Source organism: Alternaria rosae (assembly GCF_020736505.1).
Source record: "Alternaria rosae strain MPI-PUGE-AT-0040 chromosome Unknown BKA58scaffold_7, whole genome shotgun sequence".
NCBI lineage: Eukaryota > Fungi > Ascomycota > Dothideomycetes > Pleosporales > Pleosporaceae > Alternaria > Alternaria rosae.
The window spans coordinates 1289850-1307348 of record NW_025763576.1 but is presented as its reverse complement, the minus strand read 5'-3'; the positions used below and the strand labels follow the sequence as shown (position 1 = coordinate 1307348).

The 17499-nt window shown below is 51.2% G+C and overlaps 10 protein-coding genes across 10 annotated transcripts; 3 read left to right on the top strand and 7 right to left on the bottom strand.

Moving 5' to 3' along the window:
- Window positions 1-41: 41 nt before the first annotated feature.
- BKA58DRAFT_388569 (uncharacterized protein) lies at window positions 42-1934 on the bottom strand. Its single transcript, XM_046170668.1, has one exon. It carries the CDS (start codon window positions 1780-1782, stop codon window positions 388-390), a length of 1395 nt encoding a protein of 464 aa, XP_046023417.1. The 5' UTR covers window positions 1783-1934; the 3' UTR covers window positions 42-387.
- A 165-nt stretch (window positions 1935-2099) lies between these two features.
- Window positions 2100-2483, bottom strand: BKA58DRAFT_441763 (uncharacterized protein; the record flags this gene model as incomplete). Its single annotated transcript, XM_046173847.1, has 1 exon — window positions 2100-2483. One exon carries the CDS (start codon window positions 2481-2483, stop codon window positions 2100-2102), a length of 384 nt encoding a protein of 127 aa, XP_046023416.1.
- Window positions 2484-4716: 2233 nt separating this feature from the next.
- BKA58DRAFT_403609 (uncharacterized protein) lies at window positions 4717-5523 on the top strand (the record flags this gene model as incomplete). Its single annotated transcript, XM_046171798.1, has 1 exon — window positions 4717-5523. The coding sequence occupies one exon, from the start codon at window positions 4717-4719 to the stop codon at window positions 5521-5523; it is 807 nt and encodes a 268-aa protein (XP_046023415.1).
- Window positions 5524-5964: 441 nt separating this feature from the next.
- Window positions 5965-6471, bottom strand: BKA58DRAFT_319639 (cell cycle control protein cwf14; the record flags this gene model as incomplete). The annotated part of the gene is made up of 2 exons (XM_046167727.1): window positions 5965-6108; window positions 6166-6471. The coding sequence occupies 2 exons, from the start codon at window positions 6469-6471 to the stop codon at window positions 5965-5967; spliced, it is 450 nt and encodes a 149-aa protein (XP_046023414.1).
- Window positions 6472-6736: 265 nt separating this feature from the next.
- On the top strand, window positions 6737-7440 carry BKA58DRAFT_441760 (uncharacterized protein; the record flags this gene model as incomplete). Its single annotated transcript, XM_046173846.1, has 5 exons — window positions 6737-6779; window positions 6837-6898; window positions 7060-7206; window positions 7262-7369; window positions 7429-7440. 5 exons carry the CDS (start codon window positions 6737-6739, stop codon window positions 7438-7440), a joined length of 372 nt encoding a protein of 123 aa, XP_046023413.1.
- Window positions 7441-7600: 160 nt separating this feature from the next.
- On the bottom strand, window positions 7601-8149 carry BKA58DRAFT_441759 (DNA-directed RNA polymerase; the record flags this gene model as incomplete). Its single annotated transcript, XM_046173845.1, has 4 exons — window positions 7601-7722; window positions 7774-7850; window positions 7903-7994; window positions 8045-8149. 4 exons carry the CDS (start codon window positions 8147-8149, stop codon window positions 7601-7603), a joined length of 396 nt encoding a protein of 131 aa, XP_046023412.1.
- Window positions 8150-8376: 227 nt separating this feature from the next.
- BKA58DRAFT_211277 (imidazole glycerol phosphate dehydratase) lies at window positions 8377-9310 on the top strand. Its single transcript, XM_046166050.1, has one exon. It carries the CDS (start codon window positions 8479-8481, stop codon window positions 9181-9183), a length of 705 nt encoding a protein of 234 aa, XP_046023411.1. The 5' UTR covers window positions 8377-8478; the 3' UTR covers window positions 9184-9310.
- A 733-nt stretch (window positions 9311-10043) lies between these two features.
- On the bottom strand, window positions 10044-11873 carry BKA58DRAFT_342291 (Mu homology domain-containing protein). The gene is made up of 3 exons (XM_046168361.1): window positions 11326-11873; window positions 10401-11275; window positions 10044-10345 (listed from the first exon to the last, which is right to left on the bottom strand). Exons 1-3 carry the CDS (start codon window positions 11863-11865, stop codon window positions 10339-10341), a joined length of 1422 nt encoding a protein of 473 aa, XP_046023410.1. The 5' UTR covers window positions 11866-11873; the 3' UTR covers window positions 10044-10338.
- Window positions 11874-12150: 277 nt separating this feature from the next.
- On the bottom strand, window positions 12151-12913 carry BKA58DRAFT_460603 (uncharacterized protein; the record flags this gene model as incomplete). The annotated part of the gene is made up of 2 exons (XM_046174770.1): window positions 12151-12453; window positions 12507-12913. 2 exons carry the CDS (start codon window positions 12911-12913, stop codon window positions 12201-12203), a joined length of 660 nt encoding a protein of 219 aa, XP_046023409.1. The 3' UTR covers window positions 12151-12200.
- A 301-nt stretch (window positions 12914-13214) lies between these two features.
- On the bottom strand, window positions 13215-17460 carry BKA58DRAFT_460591 (male sterility protein; the record flags this gene model as incomplete). The annotated part of the gene is made up of 4 exons (XM_046174769.1): window positions 13215-15964; window positions 16014-16410; window positions 16460-16999; window positions 17268-17460. The coding sequence occupies 4 exons, from the start codon at window positions 17458-17460 to the stop codon at window positions 13342-13344; spliced, it is 3753 nt and encodes a 1250-aa protein (XP_046023408.1). The 3' UTR covers window positions 13215-13341.
- Between the last annotated feature and the right edge of the window lie 39 nt (window positions 17461-17499).

The window sequence follows — 17499 nt, the reverse complement described above, 5'->3', positions numbered from 1 at the left end:
GCGCATATTTTACCTCCTTTAGACTCGCGCACTACGGGTTGATCCGGAAAAGGTAGAGGCGTAAGCTCATGTTTGCTCAAGTGGCTTGAGCATGTGCAAAAAAACATACAACAGCGATTATTCGCCAGTGGTCACCCACCTGACTACTAATTCGCCGGTTAAAGGTTTATCGTGTGGAGAGCGGACGGGATCCGGAGTAATCCTTTGCCTGTGGTCGTATGTAGCAGTTTTTGGGATCTTGGCTTTTGTATGGACAGAGAAAAGTTCACAGGATTGTGATCCGCAGAAGTCCTGAGCATGGGCAACCACCATACGGAACACGATGCATACATACTCCGGCTGCAGAAATAGATGAATCGCTCAATAAGATTCTGTATCTACATTTCCTCATGTCCGGTAATCACCGTTGATAGTGACATACTCGTGACTAAAATCACACGTCCAGAAGACAGCCTCCTCGCCTTCCTTTTCACTCAGCCTAACCTTGATCTCCAAATCTTCAGCCTCTAGAATCTTGGCTGCCCTGTTCTCATCAACTTGCTCAGGCTCACCCTTGACAAGTAGCTTCAACTCCTCACTGCCGTCCGTGGGGACAAAGCTTACGCTCGTCTCTTCGGGAACAACAGAATCAACGCCTTCGGCGTAGCCCGTCGCGCACAGGATACGGCCCCAATTTGCGTCCTTTCCGTACAAGGCTGTCTTGACGAGCGGTGAACGCGCGATGGTGGAGGCTACGCGGTGAGCATCCTTGTACGACGCGGCATTTGTCACCTTGATGGTGACGAATTTTGTCGCACCTTCTCCGTCTCTGACCACCAGCTTCGCCAGGTCAATCGAGAAGTCCGTGAGGACTTTTTGGAAAGCGGCAAAGTCTTTGGAATCGGCTGAGGTAATGGGCTGTCCACCGGCGGCACCGTTGGCTAGGATAGCTACTGTGTCGTTGGTGGATGTGTCACCATCAATGGAAATGCTATTGAATGACTTTCCAATGGCGGCGACAAGTGCTTGACGGAGCAGGTAAGGGGCGACGGGGGCGTCTGTGCAGATTATGCCTAGAAGCGTGGCCATGTTGGGATGGATCATGCCTGCGCCCTTAGTCATACCCGCAATATGGTATTCTTGTTGAGTGCTCGGTAACGAAAATGTCTTTGAGACGAGCTTGGGAAACGTGTCAGTTGTACAGATTGCACGTGCGGTGCCTAGCCAGTGTTCGTGCGTGTCTCCGAGATTGTAGTATGCAGTGGGTATTTTTGAGGTAATCTTGTCAATGGGCAGGCGCTGACCGATGACACCGGTACTCATGACAATGCTTCGGCTTCCTTTCAGGTCGTCCTGCCCGTTGTTGTCTTGTATGAAGCACTTGTCGGTTTCTTGGCCCATGGATATAGCATCCTCAATGCCCCCACGCCCCGTCACTGCGTTGGCGCATCCTGAATTCACTACGACAGCCCGGATGCCCTCGCCCTTCCTCTTCTTTAGCATGTCCCTGCTGACAGTGACTGGAGCGGCTTGGAACTTGTTCGTTGTGAAGACGGCTGCTCCTGCGCATGGAGTATCGGATGCGATAAGGGCGAGATCGTCGAAGCGGGTATTGGACGCCTTGACACCAACATGCGCACTTCCAGCCTTGAACCCGAGCGGGTATGTGCCTGAAGTCGGAACATACTTCTTCTTCGCGGGTGGGATCACGCCGTCGCCTGGTGCAGCGTATGTTCGTATTTGCGAGGTGAAGATACGGTTTGTGCGGGCGAGGAATCGCGGGTTGGGCCGTGTGAGGGGCATTTTGGGATACGTAATGAGCAATCAACTGCACTGTGTGACGATGTTAGATATGTTGAAACTTGAGTCGTTGTTTGCGACGATCGCGAGGACGCAGAAACTCTCGCGGCAGCAACGGTTGACGGAGCCCAATGCTGGGACCAAACATACCTGATGATCTTCTTGTATCCCTTGTCTTGTCTGACTCACTCAATTGACGTCCTGCGCCCAATGAGTCTTGCGATGGAAGCTGCCCAAAAAGTTGGAGGATGCGCTTTCCCGCCGTTATCGCTGCCCGCCAATCCCCACGCGAGCCTCGTTGAGTCAAGACCCCTGTGCATCTAGAGCAGCAACGCGCCCAGCGTCGACCCCATCAAATAACACACGAGGATCGCGTACCGCGTCATCACGACACGCTCCTTCTGCACCAGGTAAGGCGCAACAATGAAGAAAATGGCTGCTGTGGGCAGGCTGGCTGGAATCGACATGCGCAGGCCGCGCGCGAGCTGGGCCACGAGGGCGTAGTAGCGGCTGTCCAAAGCTACGGGTACGAGGCTATCGCCGCTGTAAAGCACCAGGAATTGGAAGACTGTCAACAGCAGTGTCGATACCAGCAATGCGTACTCGATGCCTTCGCGACGGCGCTGTTCCATGTTCCTGACATAGGCGTCAAGAGTGCGTTCGACGACAGGGAGTAGCGGCGTTTTCTCAGAAGTAAAGGACATCATGATTGTAAATTTTTCGATTTGACGAGTATGAAGTATCTAGATTACGAGGCCTTGTACTTGTTATATGCCACCCATGCGCTCGGGCGGTACATTCATTGTTCGATACCAATGTTGGTTGTCTTGGAACGCGCCTTGTGAAACAAGCGGACCCCAGTTGTTTGACATGGCATCTTGGCCTCACTCTCGGCTTCGGTCTTGTTGCGTCAGCCTTGCTCCCTTCAGATTATGGATGACGAATGGGGAGAGCCCCAGTGCAACCGACTCATTACAGGCTGTAGTCATCAGCGTTGGCAAGGCATCGCTTGCTAAGAACCTAATATGTGAGCAGTCCCTCGTGCGTCTCGGTCTGTGAAAAGTAGCGTAAACTACATCGCGACAAGGTTCTGCTATGTTTGACCTTTCCAAAATAGCTGCTCACATCACAAGTGATGTCTTGGCCAGAAAGCGGCTGTTTCGCCAACATTGCGTCACCGCCGAGGCGATCTTGGACATGGAATCGACCATTTGACACGTTCTGTTGAAACAGCATATGTCTGTCCCAGCTGGTCATCACGTCTCAAGATAGTCTGCCCTAGCAGCCTTGCCTGTGGCTCATACTACAAGTCCGTGGGGGTGATCTGGAGGATGGGATTGCGGTAAGCAGTCATGGTATTTGACTTTGCCGGCTTTTCTCTCGGTAGATAGCTTTCCTAAGGGTTCAATGAGACAAATCTTAGAGTGATTTCCAGGATGGCACGCAACCTGAACGACCGTTGGTGCACATCAGATCCATTGCTTCTGATCTTCATCGATAACACATCCTCGTGGAAGCTGATTTTCTACGACAGTGCCACCATCCCTTCTTCTGACATCTCAGCTGTGGGGTACTCCTCGCGTCTAGATCTAATCGAAAGTATGCTTGCTTATGGCATTCCTCACTGTGCCTTCAATGGCCAGCACTTTTCCATGACTTCTGGAACATTTCTTTCTGTGCGATATGAAAGAGAACAGTCAAAGACGCGAGTACTACAAAGGAAGCTCAAGAGAGGAAGAGTGGCAATGCGTGGCCTGCTAGATCAACATCCCGCTATTGTATAGCTTCCAAGGTTGGGTTCGGAAGCGGATGATAGCCACATGGGCCGTGTATTCCCATAGCAGACGCGTTTTCCCCGCAGTGCAGGCGCGCACATGTCAGCTCTTTGTCTTCACACATGCACGTGCGGCGAGAAACGAGGGGAAAGCTCGGGCATCATCTCTGTGTTGTGTTTCATCCAGCGAAAACCACCATGAGGAGATGTTCTGCGGCTGTTCGGATGCAAGAACCACGACCAAAAGATTGTCGAGTGCATATGGCGTTCGGCAAGCCATGTTCAGTAGCTTTGTGAGAGGAAGAATAGAAGGGCGAACAAGGAGACACTACAAACAGCGCAAGTGCATCGCGCTAGCCACTCGGACATCCCAACCATCGGTGTTGAAATACTAGACCCTCCGACTTCTTCGAGTGTGTGGCAATTTGATATCAACCAGCGTGTTAGTCGTGTTGATCTCATCTTCGTGATTGTTTGAGCAGATGAGAGATGAGCGATATGATGACATTTGTTCGTTTGAGTTTGGAAGTTCGCATGTGCTGAGCGAAGTCGGTACTTCACGATAATCTATGCGCGCAAAAGAAAGACTTGTCATGTTCATGCGGATGCAAGTGTTATCGTAAGCATGGAGCAGCACTTCCTGTACCAAGGGCTGTAGAATGCAGGTGTGAACCCCTCTTGTGTATCCACCGGCATAGTGAAGAGCGACGCAGCAGTCGTTGGCTTCAGCATACAGCAGTCACTTGCGAATCCAGTGCCGTACAACTATGGTCGGGATAATTTGCGTCTCATCATAGACCGCCGGGGGATCAAGCGGAACGCGCAAATCAATAGTCATCCAGTGGTCAGTGTGGTGATTGTCTTCGAAAGCACGGTAGGCGATGCTTAACCGTGCTTCCGTTGTACTCTACAAAGACACCTCTATCTGCTTGGTTTCAGGTCTTCGTTCGATATGCGATGATACAGACGCCTCGTCGACATCCCTAATTCACTCACTAAAAAAGATATTGGACATAGCATGGCCATTTCTTCTACCGTCGTTCTTTACCATACCTAGACAAATTTCTTTACTTCGTTTTAACCAACACACGTCGCCACCCAGCATGAGTCCTATCATTGCTATACCCCATGTATGGGCACGCGCAAATACAGCAACACCAATAATGTCAAATCTCGAACCCAACGATCTAGGCACAAGACCCACGCGCCCTTCAGCGCAGCCGGCATCGTTACCAAGAGCACTCGTCGTAGACTCGTCGACACCACCACCACCACCGCCGCCGCCAGCGGTCCCATCAGCCATGAAACAAGAAACACCGTCTGCACACTCAATAGCACGAGGAGGACCAGGAATGACTCTCGGGACAAAGATTGGCCTTGGAATGATACCCGTCATGATCGTCTTCTGTGCGATATGTATCTTCACTGGATTCTGGTGGCGCAGACGAAAAGCGCGGAAAGCTAAGCAAGCTCTCGCAACACCCCCTCCAGTCCCAGAAAAAGACTACATGATACGTTTGCCGTCATTAGACAGCACCCGGAGAGGAAGCAAGATTTTCAACATGTCCGCATTCACCACTCATGTGTCTGACGGTCGGCATAGAGAAGCCCAGGTTCTCGGTCAAAGCAGAGAGTACATTCGAATGGTGAATCAAGACCAAGAGGATGATGGTGCGACACCGAAGACACCCTCACGCAGCATATCGGAGAAGGGTCGCTCCGGTCGAGATTCGCCAATTGATGGGGCTAGCCCATTCCGACTAACACACAGCGAATTGGCCAGGAGGAGTTTGGGATCTGAAATATCAGAACTATGGCCCTCTCCACCACCGACAGCTTGGGTTCGGCGACAGGGCATTCTGGATTCTCTGCCGGAATCTCGATTTGGTCGGGATATGAGCCGAAGATCGTCACAACGTAGTACCAATTCCAATTACAAGCGGATGAGCAACGCAAGCTCGGTACTCTGAGTTGCCGGAGAGGCGTTTTGGTTAATGGGTTGCAGGCAGGCGGATATCAAATATAGACTGGGTCTTCCCTTACGAGTGGACGACTTGCGTAATGGTTCAAGTATACCCACAGGTTGCAGGCGTCCAGGTTGGGGACACCATCATACACTCACTTTTCTCTGTATACAAGTTAACATTTGGATTATTATGTTCTGGTCAATAGACACACCCTATGCTTTTGTTGTGACCGTGTTCTCAAACTCATCTTGGCGGTCCATTCGGTATGAGCAGCCAACTTCAGTATCTCGTAGCAGTCTACCTGCTGCCAAGGCCCGGTTCTGTCGTGCGCGCTTGATTGCGCGTCTTTGCACCCTCCTGGCAATATCCGTAGAGTAAAGATAGCGTCCATCGCTATTAATCAGAGTACGGGTCTGTCTTTGCAGTATCTCCTTGTCATACTGCTCAGTCGCTGGAGGCGCATCCTCTGCAGCCGCAGTTTACACATTGAATTTCCTGGTTCTCCTTGAGCTGATCCCTGGGAACACGGCAGATGCAGGTCGAGCGGAAGTTTGTCTCCTTGGTTTGTATGCAGCGCGTGCAGCAAAGCTACTCACGAGTTAGTCCGATTCGAGCTGGGAAGTTGGCTGTGAAGGATGGACTTACCTTCTCATAGCCTTGTTTCTTCCACTTGGCAATCAACATGGCATCCGCATAGCCGTTCTTAAGCAAATAGTCGTACAGCTGCTTGCTGATGGCCTCCTTCTCGTAGTATAGGTCGTAGATGTAGCGCGAGCGTTGGTGGGTGATTTGGAAGATGGGCCACGTCATTTCGTACTTCTTCTTGCCCTCGTGCGATGCATTCTCGGCATCCTTCATCTTGTTCTGGAATTCCAGGAGGGTGTCCTCGATGTCATCGAAGCCCTCCGGCGGGGCCTTGCGCGAAGCGCGTGCGGTACGGACTGGAGGCATGGCTGGGCTGGTTGTAGCAGGCGGAGATGAGCGAATTTGGCGCGAGGTAGAATATCGATTATGGCGACAGATGTGGTCGAGCTCGGAGTGTATTGCAAAGACGTTGTCGGTATCCGTGGTTGAGAGAGAAGCCTTCGATAACTTTGCGACTGCGCTGGGAGTAAAATCCGCGCTAACGTCAGGTCTTGGCATTCCACTCCCGCGAGCCGCATCGTCACTCCAGCTCCGGCTTCGAGACGACTGGAAGCTACCCAACACCGCCAACATGGTCATCAACCCCACCTACCTCGCTCAGCGCACGCGCTCCTGTTAGTCGAACATTGTCACTGAACATTGGAGGAACGGAAGGGCTAATGCGGACACAGCGGTCAACTGGACCGATGCGAAGAAGAGGGTCATTCACAGCTACCGGGACTGGCTGCGGTCGGTACGTTGACTCCCGGAGTTTCCAATCATTTGGGATGAATTTGAGGCTTGGGTACAGGATGTGTACGGAAGGAGCTGGAACGAGGGAGGGAAAGCGCGGGATGCGGAGAAGCGGGCAGCAGGACCTGGAACCTGGAACCTGGGCTGACAATGACTTTACAGGCTCCCGAAATCCAGACCATGTACTCGCTGAACATGCCCGTATCTACGCTTCGGACCAAAATGCGGCAGGAATTTGAGCGGCATCGATACGTGAATCAACTCAAAACAGTAGATGTGCTGTTGTTCAACAGTCATCAGGAGTTCCAGGTACACCATGGACCAACACGTTTTGATAGTGGGAAATGTGCTAATGATTGTACAGGAAACACTCAACTTCTGGAAACAATTGTCACACGTTCTCAAGTACTTCCGCGCGGAGGAGGATCCCAAGGCTCGGCTACCAAGCAACTTCATCAACGGCTTCTTGGAGGTACGCTCACTCTTTGCGTCAATGCCCTCGAGTACTCATATGCTAATGCGCGCGTATAGGGTCGCAACTGATTTGTTCATCGCTACCAAAGTCTGGGGACAAGCAAGAACAACATTCGGTGTATATAGCTGAAGACAATACCATTTTCCTTTCCTTTCCTTTCGCCAATTAACTATGCTATCCTTGAACGCCAGCAATGCAATACTTCGTAAGCATAGGCGCGTTACGATCCTACTCTTCCATCTTGTTCACAAAGTCATCTCGTGCAATTGTGAACTTCTGCTCGACGACATCACACATGGCCATGAGATCTTCAAGACCCTTCTCCAGCACGGTGTATACGCTGACACCATCTAGTGAAGTGTTAGTTGCGAGATAAATTTAGCTTCGCATGTATGGCCTACCGTATGTCTGGATGCGCAAGTTCATCTTGGCTTCTGAGGGATGCGGAATGGAGTAACCACAGAACTCGACATCAGGGCTATGGAACCATTAGCTGTTTCTCCGTCTATGCGCTGAAAGGGTTGGCTTACTTCTTGTGGATGATGTATCTCAGCGCGTTGCCTAGCGTGTGGTCCTCGCCATCAAACTGGAAAGATGCTGCCGTCTCCGTCGCGCCGGACAGCTATGACAAATTAGATACGCGTTTTTCCATATCATTCAGATCGTACGTACGACTCTGATCCTGTCGCGATCGATCGCCGGATCAATCTCCTCGTTGTTCTCGGAGGTAGGATCCAAGATTGGGACCTGCGTGGGTTCTTTTGTTGCGCCTGGCATTTTGATCTTGTTCCTTGCTCTTAATGACTAGCCGAGGTCGGTTGAGAGATAACGCGTTTATATGACTGCGTCTGAATGTCGATCCTGTGTTCGAGACGTGACTTTGCGATATCAAAATTTTGGGGCGGACTTTGGTTCGGCGATTCGTTGGTTGGCCAGACTTTTCCAGCCCTATATTGCTTGGCGCCATGACGTGGGGCGTGGGGAAGCCCCTCTGCATCCGCTTCAACTTTTTGTCCTTCGACTTTACCATCCATCATTGACCGTTCCACAAGCTACGAACACCCCCGAAGCCAGCCAAAATCAATCTTACGCACACGATCGCCACAATGCCGCGCGCATGTTGCCTCAACCGCGATACAAACGAGACGAAGATCCAGGTCTCGATAAACATCGATGGCGGCGACCTCTCACCCTACGAGCACAGCGACTTCTGGGCGGCCTACGACAAGAAGAGTCTCAATGGCGATGGCGAAAAGGTAGACAAGGACCACGCTACCCAGAAGTCGACGTCCCAGGAGATCTCCGTCGACACCGGCATCGGCTTCCTTGACCACATGATCCACGCCATGGCCAAGCATGCCGGCTGGAGTCTGCGCATACGGTGCAAGGGCGACCTGCACATTGACGACCACCACACGAGCGAAGACACCTTCTTGGCGTTAGGCACCGCCTTCAAGAATGCGCTGCAGGGAAGCACGGGTCTGGCCCGCTTCGGACACGCATACGCACCGCTCGACGAGGCACTGTCACGGGCTGTTATCGACCTGTCGAACAGGCCATATAGCATCATCGAACTGGGTCTTAAGCGGGAGAAGATCGGAGATTTGAGCTGCGAGATGATCCCGCATTGTCTACAAAGCTTTGCGCAGGCGTCGGGCACGACCCTCCATGTTGACTGCATACGCGGTGACAACGATCACCACAGGGCAGAGAGTGCCTTCAAGGCGCTTGCGGTCGCTATCAGGCACGCGACGACCGTGGTGAAGCAGTGGGAGGGTGAGGTTAGGAGTACAAAGGGCGTGCTGTATTGAAGTTAGGCAGGCCATGAAAGAAACTTGTCAGCGTAACCCTGAAACCATTCTTAAAGCAATGGAAGCAGCTGCCAACGGTATAACAGAGCTGTAATGACTGCCATGTCTGTCTATTCGTGCACTAACACGTACATCGTTGGGCTGGTGAGTCATTACCCGATTGATTCTGTTATCACCGGGCTCTACGGTCCACATGCTGCAGCCCCATATCGACGCGGCAAAACCTTAGAACCGAAGGTTTCAGACTCCACTCCTTAGCGCTTGTAGGCGAGGGTGCTGTGAAGACGATGTGTTTTGATACTTATTATACAGCGTATGGTATGTACATGCATATTGACTTGAGGCTCGGCAGTCACTTTGTACCGTACTGCATCTGCTACAACACGTGCTGCGTCATCAAAGCTTTTGAAATTTACACGGATAATGAGAAGGTAGATCGAGTTCTGAGGTGATACGGTACCCATATATTATCAGTAATCAAACTTGACGCCTGCCTTGCGAAATGCCCTGCGAAATATTACATCACGCCTCAAGGGAGTTTGAAATCGTCCGTAGTGTGCGTACTTAGAAACTTGAGAACCTGCTCATGATCAGGTACTGATGGTAACCACTCTGGTGCAGGTGCCTTCGCATGCTCTGTCCCAACTCCTGTCAGTATATGGTATACTACTGCGGCGGCGCGGAGTTGGAAAGATACGGTCACAACATCTGTTTTCTCCTGTGTATAACCAGTTCCGGAACTTGTGAACGAAGGTATGACACCATCAACATTCCCAGTGCTCTTGTCACAAGCATAGCCAAACCAAGCCAAGCCCAAGTAGCATGTACGTCGGCTCCATACTGAACGAGCATAGCTATTATATGTATGTATGTATGTATGTATGTATGTATGTATGTTGTCAAGATGTTGTACTCTGACATAGACTTTCGCGTGCGTGATGCCGGAGGTGAAGACGGTAGAATGGTCATATGAACTTAAAGGACCGTGGCTAGTCCTTTGAACGATCAGCCTGAACTTCCGGTCACAGATGGAACCATGCTGGAAAAGCCGATGTTGTACTTTCATTGTGCTCAAGGATATCTTTAGTGGCTTGATGACGCCTGCAATGCAATAATACCTGTGTAAATCCAGGCTAATGTACAGAATAATAATGCTCAAAACCTGGAAGACATGCGTGAGATTGGTGTGGTCGAGTTCTGGAGTGGGAGAAACATACCTTATCTCATAATTACCCGCTCTCGTCATGTAGCGCACCCACTTGACACTGCTGTAGTTACTCTTTTCGAACACCTTCAAGTATCGCACAAGTAGCCCCGAGCTGGTGAACATCAATAATGAGAAGCTCAGATTGAGCGGTGGTCGGGACCACGCCTTCTGGTTGGTCATGCTGGTTAGACTGGCCTCGGCACTCAGCACAAATTCGCTTTGCCCAGTGAATCTCGGTATCTTCCAGACGATATTGTTGTGTTCCGGTTCGTACTTGGCTTTGCCTTGTGATGTCCGCTCGGTGATGCGCGCCGTGTTGAGGGGTGTTGGTATCCGCACCACAACATTTGTTGCGAAAAGCTTGGAGCCATAGTTGGCGCGAATGGCGATGCTGTATTCGACCTTGGTCTTGCCAACCTCGTTGACAATGGCGTGCACCTTGAAAGGCAGGTTGACGTTCTCAGTCGCTCGGTAGCGCATCAGCTCGAACTCGCCGTCGGGCGGAACAAAGGATATTATCCTGTCCGCATCGAACTTGCCCAGCTTCACGCATTGGTGGAATTGACAGTCTTCCAACGTCACACTTCCCGCTGCCGCCCTTGTAGCCTTCGCGCCTGCCTTGTTTCCAGACGGTTGTTGTAGATGATCTTCGCCCAGCGTTAGTCGGTCATTGAGGCCGAACTTGCACTCGGGCGTGCCCGAGAGATATGCGCGCATTATGATTTGTCCGTTCACGTCGGCTCGCAGTACTGTTCCTGTCGCGGACATGAGGAGGTTGACGTCCTCGATGACATCGACGAAAGCTTCGTTCTTGCGGTACTTGATATCGGCCCGCCGCCAGGAAAGGGCGCCGGTTGCCTGCATTGTGATCTTCGAGGAGTCCTCCTGTAATACTGTCAGCTGTTGTTGCTCTCAACGCGCTCGACGTGACCTACCATTGCCCTTTCCGACTTGACACCTTCAGTAGTGATGTACATCTTCAAAGTGTCTGTTTCGGTATTCTGTGGGTATCCAAAGTCAAGAATCTCGTCCAGCAGCTCATAAACCAGTACGAAGTTGTTCTTTACGGCCTCCTCGTCGAACTTGCCGAAGTAAGCCTTTCCCAATCCCACCAAACGATACAGGAATTCAAAGACGAGCGCCGCATTGGCATTGCTCTTGGTCACGGCGACCAGGTATATGTTCTCGTGTTTGACATGGCTAAAGGTGGTGGAGCCAAGGGTGAGAATGGGCGAGCGTACTTGGGCGTTGGAGATGACTTGAATGCGGAAGACATCGGCAAGTCGCGGGCGGCAGTCGTTGCGAAAGGCGCGAAAGATGAGGTTCTCACCCTTTTGATTGAAGATGAGAATTCCAGAGAGCATGGCAGCGACGTAGAAGGGGACAGCGGTCGTCGGCAGGGAATTGGCTGGCTTCGGCGTGTTGATGCTCGGAGCTCCACTCACCACGCCGCCGCGGGATTGAGCTTGGACCATCTCGCTTGTAGCGATAAGGGGTCTCAGGGACGACTTTTATCCTCGCCGCAATCAGGGCACGTCATCAAAGTATCAATCGAAGCAGCGATATAAGAGCTTGAACATCTCATCTAGAGCGCTACGGTCAATTTCCGGACGTGTTCAACGATTAGTGAAATATCTCAAGTACACATGCGCAGAGACGGGCGCTCCCTAGATATCGAGAGCAGCATTTGTTCGTATTAATACAGAATGAGTACGATGTAGACTGTAGAATCTTTGGGAAACTAATCTCATCAACGGCTGCTGTGAAAATGACCTTGTAGGTCGTTCCACCCGAGTTCTGCACCGTTTGCTCAACCGTCATTTGTGTCAGACCATGGCTTGAGCGTCGGAAGTTCCTGGGGATCCAGCCTTGCCATCAAAGCAGCGTACTGCTCCACAGTGAAAGATCTCTTTATCTCCTCCATGCGCATACCAATCTCATGACGCTGGTGATATAGGGCCGCGTATTCTTCTTCCAACGTGGTAAACTGACTAGAAGCAAATGTACTAGAGAACTCGAATCGAGGCTCTGGCGTCTCTTCTGTCGATATACCTGACATTGGACTACTGCGTCTTTATTATGTCTTCCGAGTAAATGCTCTCTGAATGTTACTTACCACATACTTGACCCTTGACATGATTCGATGGTAGTCGGCACCAGACCTGGCGACTTCGACATGCTCTCGGGTCGATTCGGCTTTCGAGACCTGACTTCATCTTCGAATTGACCTGCTGAACTTGGCTGCGGGTGGAAGAAGGCTCTGGAATCTTGCGTATATGGCTGTGTTGTAGGGAAAGGCGTTGCACCGTAGTCACCGGGCTGAGGAGCTTGCCCATGCCCAGCATACGATGGTCCTAATGTGATTTGAGGACTACTGGAAGGTGGTTCTGAAAGGGGATGTGGGCGGCTGTCATCCGGTATCGTAGGATATTGAGGTTCCGTACGCCGTGGATCTTGGACAAAGTTAGGACGGTCTCGACTGTTTCGTAGAGATCCCCGGTCATTTTTGCCGCGCCCAGTCATACTTTTGTTCGTATTTTCCACGTTGAGGTTATGCGTTCTGTGAAAGAGTCGCTGCGAACTTTCGCTTTCAGGGGTAGAAGGCGCAGCAGTGGTAGAGCTCGCACGGGTCTACTTTTGGACGGCTTTCATCACCTTGGCTTGCGTCTTCAAACCAATGAGATCATTGCTTCCTCCATCTCTAGATGACTTTGTATTCATCGTTGGAGTCGCTCGCTCGATGGTCACCCTCCATTAGCTTAGCCGTGGTAAAGTCTACAGGCTGGCAATATGCGAACAACCAAATATACAATCAATTTCTTTTCTCATATTACCGCATGTCCACATGTAGCCTCTATGTTAAGTAACTATCATGCATATGATAAGAAATTTCACATCACATCTTAGTATCATATAGGCTGAAAGATGATGCCGCCACCGAAGCGTGCGCTCTACACGACATCGAGCGCCTCCAACAACCCGGAGATCTCCTCTACGACTCCCTCGACGCATTGTCCAGCATCTACAGGTATCACATCCGTCTCTGATACATCAGCCATCTCCCAAATGGCCATTTGGCTCTCCACCATATTCTCCTTCATGTAATGACCACCTCTTTCCTTCGTTCGACGCATAAGCTCTTCCGGCTCTGCTTGCAAGTCCACAAACACAACATGTATCTGTTCATTCATCAAAACCCGAAACTGGTCCCTGTACGATTTCTTCAGAGCTGAACAGGAGACAAATACGCGCGCGTGACTTTCCTTGGTCACTGTATCGAGCGTTCGCTGTCTGACGCGCGCGAGCCAAGGGGCGCGAGCGACGTCATTGAGGGGTGTACCGGCAGCCATTGATACAATGGCTTCTTCGGTGTGTAGTTCATCGCCCTCAATATAGGGTGCTTTGAAGTGATCGCTGAGGTGTCGTACGACAGTGCTTTTCCCGCTACCACAAGGCCCGGCAACTACAACGACAACGCGTTTCATCGGCTTCGCGACTGGAGTAGTACGTATCTGCCAAGCGGCGTTCTGGAATTGTCTGACGAACGTCCTCACAAATGCTGCATCCAGTATAGGCGCTGTGTCAAGAGAAGGCGAGAAAGACCGGGCGACTGTTGTATCGTATGTACGCGAAGGACCGAAGACATCCTTGTCGTACTTGGATGCAAAGAAGTCAGCGAGCTTGATGGGTGGGTTTGCTACAGCATCCTGATTAGACTCGCGGAGCCTGCGCACCCATTCCTTGGGCTCCACTTCATCAAACTGGAGGCCTGCTTCTCGAAGGGCGGGAAGTAGATCGTCGGTCCAGGAGAAAGTCTTAGCGTTGGTGACGTTCGCCACTACAGATCCAGCGTCGCTGAGCGAGATCTCTGTCACGGCTTTCGCAATAACATCGACTGGTGTCCAGCTTGGGAATTCTTGCAGTCGAGGTAGCGCACCGACAGTAAGGGCAGACTGCATCATGAGAGGTATTGCCTCAATTGCGTTCCACACGCCATGAACAGTGTCCGCGACGATCTGACCCACACGCAGGACTCGCGTTTTGACACCAGTCTTCTTCGCTGCAGCCAAGCACAAGTGTTCGGCAATACATTTGCTCTGGGCGTATCCCATGCCCTGAGCCCAGTCAAGCTCGGCTACTTGCTCAGGCGTGTGCATACTGGGGCATCGTGCGACGGTGCTGACCGAAGAACAGAAGTCGAAAGATGCAGGCTTGGTTGATGATGAAGCCAGACAGAGATCGATTAAGTGACGCACGCCGGCAATACAGTCTTTCTCAAATGACAACAAGTTCTTGTTAAAGTTGACGCTCCATGCGCAGTGAATGACACTGGTAAGACCTGAGGCAACACGCGCATAATTCGTATCGTCTAAGCCGAGATAGGGTTTGGATAAGTCAGAAGGTATAGCTTGTATTTTCCTGCGTCTGGAGAGCGACAGAGAGTGGTACAACTTTCGCTGTATGAGTGACTCTCGAACACGGCGAGCTGCGGTCTTGTAGTCTTTGGCACGTACGAGACAGTAAACTGTATCGATATCTGGGCGGTGGAGTAGTTGTACGAGAACATGAGCACCAAGCGAACCGGTCGCGCCAGTAAGCGCAGCTTGACGTCTAGCAATGGAGTCGAAGTTGCTATATTGAGCGATAAGGCCTTGCATTTGTGATGCGACCGATACAACTTGTTCCTCTTGCCCGGTGCGAAGACTGTGAACATGTGCGGCGAGAGATGCAATGGAAGGGTGGTCAAATACCACATTCTGGCCAAGCTTCTTGCCACCGATATTGATGTTCTTGAGAATATCCATCCGGAATTGGATCGATTGCAATGAGTCCAGACCTAGCGAGAAGAAATCCGTGGTACGTCCGACTTCGCCTGCCTGGGTCAGGTGTTTGGCTAGGGTGGTACGTAAGAAATCCTCGAGTTCCGGAACAGTTAATGTTTTGAGATCTGCTTGAGCCGATGCGGCGGCATCATATGCGTTGTCGATCTCATTGGCATATTGCTTGTAAAATTGTTGTCTTATCACGCTGCCTTTGTCGGTACGCGGAAATTGACAGCCATACGGTAGGATCTGAACCATGTCCCTGGAAATCCTTGCGTACGCTTCGGCCGTTTGATTCGCAGCCTCAATAACGGGCCAGATCTCATCTACGACTTTCGATCTCGACATTCCCTCGATTGCTGGGACCACAAGAACACCAAGATATGGTCGACCTGAACCGAAGACGACTGTCTCAGTTACAGCTCGATGGGACCGGATCGTTCCTTCCATCATGACTGGATTGAACTTTTCGCCATTCACCAATACGATTGTATCGTCGAGACGCGCAATGTATTTCCACGCCTTCTTGATTGTAGGGTGCGGTTCGAATAGATCTTTCGTGGCGTAACTGCCATCTGGTAGGTTCGAGGCCACCTTCGCTGGCCAACCCGGCAGGACCGTGCATTCGTATAGATTGGGTCCGCGTGATACCCATCGAAGATACGGCGATAGTTTCGGTGACTCGCGAACGTAGTTCCATACTTTGTCGTCGGCAGGTCTAAAGGATGTCATGAGTTGGCCGACTTCAGTACTGCTTATCGTAAGCTTGGCTTTGCCGTAAGTGATCACATAAAACTTACGCCCCATAGTGGCCGACGAGATTGACGCCGCTGTTCACCAATAAGTCGCCCAGCGCGTCTGGGCAGGCACTCCCTCCGTACATGACGATCTTGAGTTGCTTCAATAGCTCGATCCCTTCGTCTGTTTCAGAGAGAAGCTTGAGTGCATAAGGCACGCCATAGAAGATCTCAAATCTATGCTGCCTCAATATCGTAGCCAAATAAGATTGAGTCAGGGGCAGGTCGGCGTTGTAGATATGGATGGATTTGCCGCTGTATATCGCGCGGAAGAAGTTGCAGATACCGTGGTTGTGATACAAGGGAAGTGTAATGAATGCTTTCATGTCCATACTAATGGCATAATTTGCGATTGCACTTCTTTGTGGCTGGTATATTGGCTTCGGCAGTCCGGTAGAGCCTTTCCTCACGTTAGCTCAAACAACAACAGACGAATAGATAGAACATACCACTGGAGTGTATTATGTAGATGTTGTTCGAAGCTTCGACTGTGTGATCGAGCTGGTAGTCAAGGCGGGTGTCTGCATGGACTTCGACAGGAAAGTTGTAAGTGTTGGGCCTGGCAATTTCGCCGATCTGCAACCCTGGAATGGCTCCCTGAGCGTCGATTGCAGACTGCGCATATCGTGAATCCGCCAGCAGATAGGTGGCTCCGGTGGTGGTGATGAGAGAGTCGATAGCTGCTTGAGATATGCGCGTTGAAAGGAAAAGTACCGTATGGCCGAGTTTGGTAAGCGCAAGCATCGAGACAATGTAGTCCATATTACTTGGTCCAAGAACGGCTACCGTGGTTGGCATCTCAGCAGAGCTCGATCTCATAGGGATGAAAGTTTGATAGTGTCGAGCTACTCTGTAGGCGAAGACGTCCAGCTGCTGCATAGTATAATCTACGAAATCAACCCCAGAGCTTGGATACGATACGATGGTAACATGGGGATCACGACGCGCGCGATGCCTAACGAGCGCATCGACTGTTTGTATCGAGGATTCTTCGGGTTGAAGGAGGTCGTCTCGCGCATGTTTGAATGTGGATGGTGGTGTTGACGGCTGCAGTGGCGCAGGGATGGCTATCTGCGCTGGTGCCATAATGATTGTGGCTTGTAACAAAGACTTGCTCGAAGAGATATGAAAAAGAGGCTGTGATTGCAGAGGTCAAGACCGATGGTAGTTATCGAATTAGTATCTGTCGGTTCTTCCTGTGTAGCTGCGTTCCCCGGCTTCGACCATAACGTTGGGGTGATGTGGAGACTTGCATACCTGCATACATCCGAGGGGCGGAAACGCTTTTGATTTGGCCGGATTCTCGGAAAACTATCCGCGAGCGAGCTAATGAAAGGATTATCGTGATCGGGCTTGGTGCAAGAACTACTTTCCCCGCAACTAGCTTTCTCCAGGAAACCGAAAAACCGGGGTGCCACATGTTTCTCCGCAATCCAACCGCCATCAACATGGTGTGCCGTGACCAGTGTCATGCGTATAAAGCTTCTGG